Source organism: Phyllostomus discolor, chromosome 5 (assembly GCF_004126475.2).
Source record: "Phyllostomus discolor isolate MPI-MPIP mPhyDis1 chromosome 5, mPhyDis1.pri.v3, whole genome shotgun sequence".
In the NCBI taxonomy this organism is placed as follows: Eukaryota; Metazoa; Chordata; class Mammalia; order Chiroptera; family Phyllostomidae; genus Phyllostomus; species Phyllostomus discolor.
In genome coordinates this window covers 69,492,087-69,505,670 of record NC_040907.2, presented here as the reverse complement: position 1 = coordinate 69,505,670, position 13,584 = coordinate 69,492,087, and the positions used below count along the sequence as shown (strand labels likewise).

Sequence of the window (13,584 nt, the reverse complement as noted above, 5' to 3'; positions counted from 1 at the left end):
TGCTTTCACTTTACCCTTCTCCCTCTGCTCCCAACTTCCACTCTCCTGGTTTCAGCCTATTAGGTAACTCAATTTCAGTGTTTTCATGTCTTTCTCTTCATTACATTATTTTTCTAAGCAAATATACATCAAGCCCTTAGTTGGAAATATATAGATAGACTGGGGGGAAAAGAAAGAAAATGTCCTACGTTTCTGTAGCTTTGAAAATGCGAGAAGTCACACTATAGTCGGGGAATCAGCTTTCGAAAGGGACAACTTGTGTGTCATGCATCCTTTATATAGAAAGAAACAATAGCCGGCTTTCTTGGTTTGGGGTTATTGGCGCCGCCCAGTGGAGACAAGCGCTTTTGCACCCCATGCAGGTCAGTTGGCATTGTCATCCTGTGGACCGTTGGAAACGGTCAAATAAAATGTAATAGGAAGAAACTCCAGTTCAAAGTACTTCATAATCTATAGGTGAATTTCTTCAAAGTTCAGTTCTGCTTTTTAAAAACCTGATGCTCCAGTTTAAACATAACCCCAAATCGAGGTTGTAAAAGTGAGCCTCTGAGAGAGTGTACTGAGAAACAAAACTTGTTAAAATACACAAGTCTTTCAAACTGTCTCTGTGGTGGGGAGGGAGCATCTTTAGCGATCAGGACTCACATGTCTTTCAAAGCCAGGAAGGAAATGTTGTTCTCTATTATCCACAGTTGGCAAATAACTGCTTTCTATGCAAAAATTCTAAAATATTACAAAGTTTAAAAATTTTCTTTTTCCCTTTGTCTTATTTCAAAGGAAATTAAGGCCTGAAAGTGGAAGACACTTTTCAGACTTATGTCAATTTAGGGGCTATATTTATTTGTATTTTAAATCCAGTGGGGGGAAAAAATCTGATTAAATCCAGTCAGTACATTTCTTTTCCCATACATGGGAATTGAAAATGTGATTAGTCTGCACTCTGTTCCATTTCTGAGTTTTGATTTTTTAAAATGAAAAGTTAGCTATGTTTGCTTGGGTGCATATACAGTGTGGGGCAAAAGTAGGTTTACAATTGTTCATGTGGAAAATAATACAATAATTAATAAATAATAATGCAAGGATAAACTAAATTCTACATTTGTCCCTCCCTATATATATTCTCAGGAAAAAAATGGCAAAAGAGGAACGTGTCTATAGAAAAAAGAACTGTGGAAAGTTAAGTAACAAAACTCCACCTCTAAAGAATTTGTTTTTCATTAAATTTTTAACCTAGTTTTAGTCTTCCAGTCCCTCTTTTAGGTCTTCAGGCCACTAGTAGCATTTCCTCTCTGGCGAGACTGGCCTTGGTAAAAGTCAAGGTCCTGCATTCCCCTCGCAATTGTTGCTCTGGAAAGCTGATCAAACACCCCCCCCCCCCCCAAAGAACTTTTCCATCATCTTAACCTTTTCTTAAGAAATCACGATCTGAACCATTCATAAAGTGGGGCCTACTGGGCAGAACTTCTGTTTTGTTTGCTTTAGAGTTTTCATAAAATCGAACACCCCCCTTTCCCCTAACACTTCCACTTCCCCTCTCCCTTTCTTTTTAGATTTCATTTTTCCATAGGGACGTATTTCTGTCTCTTCTGGTAATGCTGTGAATTATTCCAAGCAAAAAATCCTGCCGAACCGCCCAACACAGGCAGTGCGCCCAGTTTTTTGAGCTCTTGAGTCATTTTAGACATCAGAACAAAAACAGGCTTAAATAAATTATTTATGAAGGTCGAGAATAAGTGACTTGTGCAATGCCTTCAGTTCTGGATCTTAAATGTTTTTCCTCCTCCCGACTTCCCACCCAGAATAGTCTGCGAGGGAAGGGCAGGCTGGAGCGCCAGGTTTGGGAGGAAGCGCGCCACGTTTGGGAAGTTGGTGGATAAAGTCTGAATGAGAAGAGCGCTAATTTCGGCCTCAGACGAGACAGGCGCCCTCCGAAGACCGAGGCCCCGGATTCTAAAGTCCCAGCTGGCCCGAAGGCCGAGGCCGGCCCGCAGGCTCCCAGAAGGGGCCAAGCCCGCTCCAGGCATCCTCCCGGCCCTGCGCGGCTTCCCGGCCCAGAGGGGCTCGGCCCCAGCCAGCCCGCCCCTCACACGCTCCCGAGGCTCCCGCGGCCCTCAGAGGGGCTTCCGCTGGCCGCGGCCGCGTCCCGCCGTGGCTCACCAACCCTGGATCCTCACCAAACTCCCCTCGCTTTCCGAGAAAATAGAGAGGGGCCCGAGGTGTACGTCTCCTGGCCTCGGTCTTCCCCACAGAGCTCCTCAGAGACAGACCCCTGGGGGGAGAAAAACGGCACAAAGAAGATAAGAAACAGCTCCACACACCCTTGAAATAGTGCGGGACTTTCCTGGGTCAAAAGTATCGAATCTCTGGGAAATCGCGGGGAGGATGAATCCCCCACGCACCCCCTTCCGGATCAGGGCCCGCGCAGATCCAGCGCCGACAGCAAGGCGGTATCTGGCTCCAAGAGGTCATTTGCCTCCCTGACCCCCACCCCCACTTCTGCTCCTGAATGGGGGAGGGGAAGCTGCTCCCCAGAAAGTGAGCTTCAGAATCGCATCTAAACCCCAGATTTCCGCCCAGCCCTTGAAGACGTTAAAGACCATTTTATACCATCATTCTGCACCTAGTCACGGAAGTGATGCCAGCCACTCAGATTCATAGGGTTCTTAAAATGGTAATTTGGAGTAAAATGTAACTCAAAGAACTTTGAATCATTCATTAGCACCTTATAATTACTCTGCTAATTAGGTTGACACGGCACTTAATCAGGAGTAATACGCCGTCTTGTCACTGGCACTTCCCATTACTCTGACATTCAACAAGAGACAGGTTGGAGACGTCCTGGAGAAAATAATGCGAGTTGATACCCTCGACGAGGCGTCACAGTCGAGCCGTGCTCCAGGGCCCCCAGTGGATACACAGTGACCGCTTCCTTTCCGAATGACGGGGAGGGGGCAGTGGGGGCGGGGAAAGAACACTGAAAACTGGCTCGTGGCGAAAGGGCCGCCGCGGACCCGCCACCCCAGCTTCCGAGCCCTCGGCAGCCTGATGCCGCCAGAGCCGCGGCCGCCCGCGCTGCGGCAGCAACAGAGCTCCTGGGGGTTTCGTCTCCCCTGCTCGGGAGAAAGTGTCTGGCATTTCCTCCGTCACAGGCCCTGACTGGTGCCTGGACTGGGTCCCTGGGTTTGAGCAGCAGGCCGCTTCCCCAACCTTCCCCAGCCCTTCCCGAGGGCGCGGGCCCTCGGGGCCCCGAGACAGCTGGGTCGGCGCCCGGCGTCTGAGCTCTTTCGGGGAGAACTCAGAGCAAGGAGTCCGTCTGCCCGGCCGGCTGGAGCTCGGGCTGCTGGAGTCACACACTTCCGCGTGGGCTCCTTCAGGGACTCCCTCCTCTGCTCTCAGGGTCCTCAGACTAGTCACGCGCGTGTTTGGGAGGCTGCGCGGGAGGCCGCACGAAAAGCTGAACAGGCAAGCCGACCGGATCGCTTTTCACTTCCCCCACTCTTTCCCTCCCCCGCTCGGGTGTACGAACACGGGCGAACCCCTACTGTTCTGTCTTTCATCCCTTAGGGTCCCTTCTCCAGTCTCCCTCTGCTCTCTTTCTCTCCCTTCGCCCTCCCTCCCGACAGGGGCCACGGACTGTAGGACTGGGCGCTGGGCCTCGGGCCACGGGCAAAGGGATCTGCGGCTTCTCAAAAGAGCAGCGGAGCCCGACCCGCAATCGCTGACAAGCTCACGAGCCGCTCAGCCATTGGCTCCCTGCACGTCGGCGTCGCTCGCTCGCAAGGGCGCGGCCAATGGGGGAGGCGGGGTTCGGCGCGCAGCCCGGGCGGCGGGGGCGCGGTGCGGCGAACCGCGGCAGTGGCCGTGACGTCACGGGAGGGGGTCGGCGCCGCCCGTCAGCAGCCGGATTACAAGCGAACGCGCCGGGCAGCCGCCGGAGTCGCACGGCGCCGCGTCTCCGCCGTCTTCTCCGCCTCCACCTGCTCCTTCGTTTCCTCCTCTTCCTCCTCCTCTTGTGGCCGCGAACACTGCGGCGTTGTCTGCTCCACAACTTTACAAGAAAGTTCAGCAACTCGGCTCCTGGGGCGGCCAAGTCGTACGCGACAGCCACCTCGGGGAGCCGCCGGGCAGCTCCGAGGGCGCGCAGCCGCCTGGGCTTCGGGGTCGCTGCACCTGACACGTCCACCGCTGCCGCCTGGTGCCAGGCTGTGAGCGACCCAGGCGGCGGCGGCGGCAGAGGCGGCGCAGCAGCCTCAGGGGTCACCTCCTGACGCCCGCGCCTCCACCGCCGCCCACATGCGCGGTCGTTCCTGGAGCGCGAGCTCTGTGCTTCCTCAACAATTTTTGTAACTTTCCCCCAGTCTTCCTTTCTTGCCATCCTTACTTTTTGCATAAGGGGAAAAAGTTGTGTCGAAACTGTCCACCGATTGTCACCTCCCAATAATCCTTCCCTCCCTCCCCACTTTTTTTTTTTTTTTATAAGCGGCAACAACATTGTTTAGTGTTCATTTTACGATAGATAGCTTTCTTTGCTTGGTCGGGGCGGCTGCTGAGCGGCGGAGTGGCGTGGACCTCATGTAGAAATGACAACAATGGAAGGGGCCAGCGGGTCGAGTTTTGGAATAGACACGATTTTGTCCAGTGCCAGTTCGGGCAGCCCCGGCATGATGAATGGAGATTTCCGCCCACTCGGCGAGACTAGGACCGCGGATTTTAGAAATCAGGCCACTCCATCCCCCTGTTCAGAGATTGATACGGTAGGAACGGCGCCTTCCTCTCCCATCTCTGTCACCATGGAGCCTCCGGAGACGCATCTGGTAGCAGACGGGCCCCAGCATCACCACCACCTCCACCACAGCCAGCAGCCGCCGCCACCAGCCGCAGCCCCAACGCAAAGTTTGCAGCCTTCGCCGCCGCAGCAGCCGCCGCCGCCGCAGCCATCGGCTCAGCAGCTGGGCTCGGCCGCCTCGGCCCCCAGGACTTCCACCTCTTCTTTTTTAATTAAAGACATCCTGGGCGACAGCAAACCTCTGGCCGCGTGTGCACCCTACAGCACCAGCGTGTCTTCTCCTCACCACACCCCGAAGCAGGAGAGCAACGCAGCGCACGAGAGCTTCAGGCCAAAGCTGGAGCAGGAGGACAGCAAAACCAAACTCGACAAGCGGGAAGATTCCCAGAGCGACATCAAATGCCACGGTGAGTCGTGCCGCCTGGGCCCCCTCAGCCTCAGCCGTCTAGCTTCTCCTGCTGGTTCCCTGTCACCCCTTCAGTCTCCCGCAGATCTCTCTGATGGGGAGGTATTCGGGCACCTTCTAAGGCAATTGCTCCGCAACTAAAAACTGCAGGCGGGAGGGAGGCCTGGGCGTGCGGTTTCGAGACTGAAGACTCGTCCGAAGTTCTGCTTATTGTTACATTTCTACCTCTCAACCCACACCGACATCCACCTCCTTTCTTCGTTTTACTTAATTTTAATTTGTTAGGAAAGGGCCAGCGGCGAGGGTATCTGACCGGAAATACTTTCGTTGATAAAAGGCAAGGACTCGAGATTTTTTAAAGCCGAGACCTGGTGAGTGCGAATAGGGAAACGTGGGAGAAACAGGCTTAGCTAGCGTGGTGTCTTGGGGTGTGATCACAACATGGTACTTACTCTTTAATGAAAATTATTTCATTCGCCCTACACACCATATCTTCTAAACAACAGCACAGGAATTATCAGACTTAATGAAGGAAAAATTTCTGAGTCGATTAACAGAGCAACTTCTTGAAAATTAGACCCTGGTGAATATAGGGAAATCCACAAGATAAAAATTTGTAATCAGGTTTTCAGTATTTTTAAAAAACCCTTCTTACCCCATGGCCCCATGGGCCCCATGAATATCTGCATTTTAGTAAAATTTCTGGCTCCTTACAAGTAATTGAGACATAGCGCTTATGAAAGAAAAATTTATGGAATTGAATTTATCTATTTTTTGTAAAATCAGAAGATGGCAATTGAAATTGTCCTTCAACTCCCTTTTTCACATTGTTCAGACAGTTTCATAAGTGTTCTGGTCTTTAGGACAAACGCATTTCAACATAGCAGGAAAGTTCGTTTTTTCCTTTACTAAGTGGTCTATTATTATTACTATTACTATTACTGTTATTATTATTAATCTTTGCCATCTCTGGGAAAGATGTGCGCGGACTGTCCGGAAGGTAGGATATTGGCTCCTCATTTTACTATTACAACATTAGCATAATAGTGCCCAAAACAGATGTACAGTCTGGTCTGGTGATTTTTTGTGCACCAACCTCCCCAGTGGGTCAATTAGAGAGATTATTGTTCTTCCTGCAGGGAAGATCAAGGAGCGCAGCAAAAAACGGGTACAAACAGAGAGGGATTGACATATCGATTTCCCAGCATTTCAGTAAAAAAACCAAAGTTGACAAATGGAATCCGGAAATCTCTGGGCTGTCACCTGAATGGGTTCAGTGATTTTGAGCTCACCTCAGTGTCTGGGTGACATATTTTTTTGGAAGCTTTGCAAAACGTGATGCAAGCAGCTGCAGAGACCTTGATTTCAACATTTCCCAAGTGTACCTGATAAAGGAAAACAAATGCCTATAACTTTGAGTAAACAGAAAAAGTAAAATGAAAAAGGTGCCCCCTCCTCAAAAAAAAGAAACAAAATAGAAAGATCTTTTGAAAACTACTAAATCTAAGAAAAAAAAAGAGGAAATAATAGTGAAAAACAATAAAGCAAATGGATAGGGTCTCCCCACCCTTTCAGTAAGTAAACAATAACAAAAGGACCCTTTATTATAAAGTATTTTTTTCTTTTTCAGTTTCAAAGGTGGAGAGATCAGATACTCTTTTAGAACCCTTTTAAGGAGCTCCACACAAGGCTCCATATTCTCTAGATAGAAATTGGTCCACTTTCTCCATACTGGCTGAAGTCCAAGTGTGTGTGTGAGGAGGGTGGCATAGTATAGTCCCTAGAGACTAGCAGCTGGCTTGGGAATGTGGAAATGTGTGCCAGGGGGACACTCCATCTTTCCCTATTCCAGGCTAGTTTACTGAGCTGTGCCTGGGTTTCTGTCATAGGAACAAAGGAGGAAGGAGACCGGGAGATTACAAGTAGCCGAGAGAGTCCCCCTGTGAGAGCCAAAAAGCCACGCAAAGCCAGGACGGCTTTCTCTGATCACCAACTCAATCAACTGGAGCGTAGCTTTGAGCGGCAGAAGTACCTGAGCGTGCAGGACCGCATGGACCTGGCTGCCTCACTGAACCTTACTGACACCCAGGTCAAGACCTGGTACCAGAACCGCAGGTAAGGGAGGCTCTGTGGGGGAGCAAAGCATCTCACCATCCGGGTCATGACTATAGCACTAGTCTTCTTCCCTCCTGGCCTTGGGAGACACTGGGGATTCAGAAGGCTTGGAGTGGGCACTTGGGGACTTTCAAGCAGGGGCAGGATTAGCCACTCCCCCAAGGTGAGAGCTCTCCATAGGCAGCTGAAGTTTAGAAAATTTTGTACTTCTAAGTGTCTTAACATGTGCTACTTTCCCTCTCAAATCTGACTGGCTGGAACCCCCCCCCCCCCCCCCCGCCCACTTTGCCCCAAAATCCGTCAAGCCACACCTTCCCAAAATCAGACATCTGTGCAGCTGACACTCAGGCTCCTGGAGCCTGCAAGGTGTGCCCTTTGGGCCTGCCCGCACACTGGTTCTAAATGTCTGTAGCTGGCCATAGAGCCTAGCTATTTTGGTCTTGGAAGAACTGCCCCACTGCTTTGACTTAAATGTCTTTGCCTTGGCCTGTGAGGCGGCCAGGACAGGTAGGGTGGACAGCAGCAGGCAGGAGAATGAATCAGCATCTGGTTAGGCATCCATACTGAGGATCTGTCCCCTGTTCTGACTGCCTCAGAGCCCACCAGGAACCTCAAAGGAAATTAGGAAAGGGGCTGGCAGAGCTTGCAAGGCCCCTGAACTGTAGAGGAAACCCAGGCAAACTGAGGCCGAGGTTATACTGTGTTTCCAGTCCAGATAGGTGTCTCCCTTGTCTGGATTTTTCTCTCCCCCTCCTTTTCTCTCGTTTGTGTTCTAATCGTCCATAAGTGCAATTGGAAATGCCCATCCAGTTGTCATCTTTACCATAATTTTCTGTCTCATTACATACGGTTTCAGCCACCCTAATTCTGTCGGAAAACATTAGTGTCATTTGTAGCCAATTTAAAATGGACGACATGTTTATTAATTTGGCTGGAGCTGCCGGGTATGGATGGCCCACCAGTCCTGAGTTCCTTTATAAGGCATTTGAGCAAAAGCCTCTTCTCCTCTTCTTAAGGAGAGTGCAGTGGGGCAGGGAGGCGACTGAGAAAAGCTGATCACAGATTTTAATTGTTACTCTGTCCCTGAGGAGAAAATATTTTGAAATGCATTTTTTCCCTCCTGAAATGGCCCGGAGGTACTGACCCCTTGGGAGAGCACTCCCGCAAACGAATTCCGTTTGGAAACCTTGCTACCTTCCTCTGCCTAAGCCCCCTGCCTCCTGTAAGGTCCTGTCAGGCTGATGAGAGAGATGTGTCCCCACAGCCCCGAGGACTGAGAGGGGCCAGGTCCAAGGCCTAGGAATCTCTGTGTCCCTTTGTTTACCGTTTCTTCTCTCTCTGCCGCAAGAAAGGGGAGGGGGGAGGGGCAGAGAGACACTCTGGGATTGTTGGGGAGCCACTTAATGGGTAAAGGAATTAGAGGAGGAGGGAGTGGATCACCCATAGAAAGAGTGGCCTTAGTTGGCCTTCAGGAAAGTTTTGGGAGGTAGCCAAACTATAAGGGGTGGCGGCAACCCGGGAGCAGAGGATCAGGAAGGGCTGTAGAATTTCATTTGTGAATTCTCAGACATCGAAAGTGTCATTTATGAAATTGACTTGGCTTTTGGTCACTCTGTGAGCAAGAGGGTGGTGTTGGGATGCGAGGTGCAGAAGATTCCTGTTCTCGGAGCTCTCTCGGCCTCCTGTCCTCCAGGGAGAGAAGGCCGGAGAGGGCAAGAGGAGGGGCCTTGGCGCCTGGACCGTGCCCACAGCTGCGGGGTGCGTGCATGTCCTCTTTTTTTCAGGACCAAGTGGAAGCGGCAGACCGCCGTGGGCCTGGAGCTGCTGGCCGAGGCGGGGAACTATTCGGCACTGCAGAGGATGTTTCCGTCGCCTTACTTCTACCATCCCAGCCTCCTGGGCAGCATGGACAGTACTACCGCAGCCGCAGCGGCCGCCGCCATGTACAGCAGCATGTACCGGACTCCTCCCGCGCCCCACCCCCCGCTGCAGCGGCCCCTGGTGCCCCGCGTGCTCATCCACGGTCTGGGGCCCGGGGCACAGCCCGCTCTCAACCCCCTGTCCAACCCCATTCCAGGCACCCCGCACCCCCGGTGAAGGACAAGAACCAGGACAGCGCTGCAGTCCCTCTCCCATTCCCTCCCCTACTCGGACTGCTGTCCTTTCTCTCCCCGCACCGGGCCGACCGACCGGCCTCCCGGGCAGCGGACCGGGAAGCCACGAAGTGAGAAAGGAAGACACTCACCAATGGGCGGGGCCCCCAGAGAGGAGCCAGCACTCTGCTGTCTCTCTCCCCACCCCCAGAGACAGGGCTGGAAAGCTCCCCCACTGCAGTGTGACTGGTGAAAACGCTGACCCCACACAAAGTGCGATCAGTAAGTGAAAACATCAACAAAAACAAAACCTCAAGTTCTTTTAAAAATGACTTTAGGGACATGCAGGAGGGAGGGAGGGGGAGGGGCAAGGAGGAAAGAAAGAAGGGCACGGAGAGGAAACTGCACGGGCGGAGAATTGTAGACGGACAAACCGCCTCAACTTCTGAGGCGGAGGGCGTTGCTGTGGACATTCCGCCTGCCCCAGAGAAAAGAGGAGGGTAACTGAGAACTTTGCACTGATTTCTCATGACCTTTTTTCTTTTGGAAAAGTGGCATGCTCCATAATATGAAGAAAAATGTACATTTGAAAGACTGAATGATAAGTGATATATCATATTTATTATATGTTGTCCAAAAAAGAGTCACTTATATACGTTAGTAAAACATGATTTTTCTTTTCATGTCTTTTTGATTCAGTAAAATAAATGCTTAGACAAAAATATAGATTTTTTGTGATTGAAAATTACAAAAATAAAGTTTATCTTTTTTTAAAAAGTGATGAAATCCAAGGGAGCTGATTTTACTAAGGCAGAATGTACTATGATGAAGTGACCGATTTGATTTAGGAAAAAAAATTCTTTCCGGGATATTAGGAATTTATAAAATCTGTAAAGACGTCGGGTTGATTTGTATAAAAACAGCTCCATTTTTCATGCTGGCCTCTTCTGAGCCATTATTTATATGTGTGGTTTTCTTTATTTTTAAGTGGATGATTTCAGAACAGCCCGCGAGGCCGCGGAAGAAAGTCTGTCGTAGGTTGTTGGTGATTGATAAGTGAGCGGCCCACTTTCCTTGCTGCCCGGGCCTCCTGGCAGCCCCAGCTGAACTGAGTCTGTCCGCCCCTCCTCCTTCTCCTAGTGTTCCTCCCGGGGCAGCCAGGGTCCCCAGTGTCCAGCGGGCGGGCGGATGCTACGCGGGCCTAGCAGCTGTTCCAAAGCCGGAGGCCCGGTGCCTGCACGGCAGGACAGCCTGCGAGCGTGAGGCTGCGGGGAGCGCAATTAGGACGCCCCAGGGACTCGAAGAAATCCAGCTAACGAACCCTCCTGGCGGCTTTGATCCTTGCCTTCTCATTCCCTGAGCGGGCATCCAGCCTGCTACCCCATGCCGAGCCTCTTGTCTTCGTGAGTAGGCTGTGCTGGGATGCCTCAAGAGGGAATGCAACTCTGGCCGAGAGGTGCGTGCCAAGCTTTTTATCCGAGCCTGTGGAGGAGTTGGGACCACAGAAGGAGAGGACCTGCCCAGAGAGTGGAGGAGGCCCTTTGCCTGCTTTAGGAGTGTGTGAATGGGTGTGTAAATACTTATAGTAACTTGTCAACGGCCTGATATCTGCCCAGCCGTGCACCCCACCATGCTTCACACTCAGGACTACACAGAGAGGGAAAAACTGAATGGTGGTGGGGTGGGGTGCAGTTCCTGGGCTGCCCCCACCTTCTACAGCCCCTAGCTTACATCTTGAGGAGCCAGAGAGTAGGATCCCATATTGAGTATCCTCATATCTCTGTCCTCATTCCTGTCTTTGAACAGTGTCAAAGGCGTAAGGCATGCAGCAGAAACATATCTAGACCCACCCTCCAACTTTCTCTGATGTTTGGACTTTAGTAGAGCTACAAAACATTTTTAAGAATTTAGAGTGCCGTGGGAGTCTGTGTTGGGGAGGAGTGGATAAGAAGGGAAGAAAGAAGTGAAATCTAGGAGGAAATTGCCTCAGGCGCCTCAATCAGACCTTTGCTAATTAGGGAGCCGTTTGCAGATTTCTCTCCAGCTCATCAATTTGTTTTAAAAATGGTCTTGGTCTTGTTTGATTCTAACAAAAGGATCTGGACTGCCCCTTTTCCTTTTCTTCCTGCTGAGCTGGGGTAAACTCGGGCAGCTGGGCTGGGCTGGAAACTGGGAGTCACTGTGACTAGAGGGAGTGCCCAATGCCGGAGCACTCAGCAGCTTAGGAGCACGCTTCTAATTCCATTTTAGCTGCTGCTCGGTCTTATAGTCAAGTTGAAGTAATTCAAAATGGTCTGCCTGGGTCTAAGAAGGTACTTTCCAAGGCTTGAGGGTACTATAGTTTCTGTCTGCACTGGTCCTGGGACTGGTCAGCTTCGACACAGTGGGACCTGGAGTTCACACATCCCAGGTTCCTTACAAAAAATAACCTCAGGCCTAGACGGGAAAAACACACAAACATACAGATATAAACAAAGCTCTAGCACCCATCTGCTGCCAGCAGCTCACCAGCCATTCTGCTGAGCAGCCTGTGTGCTGCCCCTTCACTGCCAAGGCTGAACTTGGACTGCATAGATGGACAATGCAGGGGGAAGCGTATGTCTATAGAAACCAAGGTTTCTTAAAAAAAAAAAAGATTTTATTTATTCACTTTTAGAGAGAGGGGAAGAGAAGGAGAAAGAAAGGGAGAGAAACATTAATGTGTGTTTGCCTCTCGCTTGCCCCATTGTGGGGACCTGGCCTTCAACCCAGCCATTGTGCCCTGACCAGGAATGGGACTTGTGACCCTTTGGTTCACAGCCCGAGCTCAATTCACTGAGCTACACCAGCCAGGGCATGTTTCTTAATGAACTTCATATTCCACTGCTACTAGAAATTACCCTAGACTCACCAGAGTCCTCCCAAATTTGCTTTTCTTCAAAGTCGTATTACCACCCCCACAACCATGCTGCTGAAAGTGCCAATTCTCTTTCTAAATTTTGCTTCCCATTGCATCTAAGTTGTCAGATTGGATGATGAGGGTAGGGGGTTGTTCCAGGAAAAAAGTTGAGTCCTGGATTTCTTCTCTTCATTCTTTCTGCAGCATCACTGCCAAGGGCACTGCAGCAGGTGACTCTCACTTCAAATATCACCAAACTACTGCTTGAAAGTCAAATGCAAACCCAGTCCTGTCCTTTAAAATGGGTCTTTCTGTCCTCCGTGCCTGCCCAACAAAGTGCGGGGGGGGGGGGGGGGGGGCGGTGGCTAGGAGGTGATGAGTACAACTTTTCTGAAAAGCAAGGAATGAGATAACAGCCATAGGTCTCTCCTCTTGGGAGATCTGGAGTTAGCTGTGAAGGGCCAGAGGAAAGCAGTCTCTGCGAGCTGCACTCCTTTTCTTTTCCCACCTTCAGCTGGCATCTGAAGGGCACTCCACAACTACACACCATTTGTTTTGCTCCTTCATTAAATTGGGGACTGGCAAAAAACAGTCTTTCTGTGGCAATCTTTGCTTGCTACTGGAACACAAACTTCTTTTAGAGTGAAGTCTAAACACCCACGAAGTCTTCTGAGATTTGCCCACCCCAAGACCAGCTCTTGGAACCCCAGCAAGCCTAGCACAAATTTGTGGGGAGTGTGAAATGAGTTAACTCCTCAGCTAGCAGCTAGTCGTTTTAGCTCAAGCAGAAATTTTCAATGAGTTGCAAAGTAATGATTGCTGCTTGCCTCCGTGCCTCCAGCAAATATACCTACCACACTTGTGTCAGTTTATTTTTGCTCCACCCCTTAAAATGAAAGCCCACAAGATGGCAAATTAGACAGCCGATTTCCTCTGTTGCAAATGAAACTGCTTACCCTCAAACCAAGACTTCCCTCCTCCTCCCTCCCTGCCATCTGACTCCTGCTTAGGCAGCCCTTCCCCAGAAGTCTGCCGAGTCCCACCTTCCCTCTTTAAACAGGCAGCTTGTGAGTAGTTTGTTTTGCTATATTTTTAACTTTCTAAAAATATTTTGAAAAGCTCTCCCTAGGGCTAGGGAAACTTTAGTTCCTGTTAAGCCACGTGGTTACAAAAATATACTGGAAGAAAGCTGCCTGGTTTTCTAAAAAGCCAGACATGGCTTGAAGTCAACATACTTGGAAAGAAATTGACTTTTTGTCTCTCACCAATTTTGAAATTGGTGAGAATAGTCAGGAGCAGGAGTGAG

At 50.4% G+C, this 13,584-nt stretch overlaps 1 protein-coding gene across 1 annotated transcript; it reads left to right on the top strand.

Annotated features, from left to right (window-relative positions):
* The first annotated feature begins 3,927 nt into the window (after nt 1–3,927).
* On the top strand, nt 3,928–10,108 carry BARHL2 (BarH like homeobox 2). The gene is made up of 3 exons (XM_028511119.2): nt 3,928–5,193; nt 7,082–7,307; nt 9,092–10,108. The coding sequence occupies exons 1-3, from the start codon at nt 4,581–4,583 to the stop codon at nt 9,402–9,404; spliced, it is 1,152 nt and encodes a 383-aa protein (XP_028366920.1). The 5' UTR covers nt 3,928–4,580; the 3' UTR covers nt 9,405–10,108.
* The last annotated feature ends 3,476 nt before the right edge of the window (nt 10,109–13,584 follow it).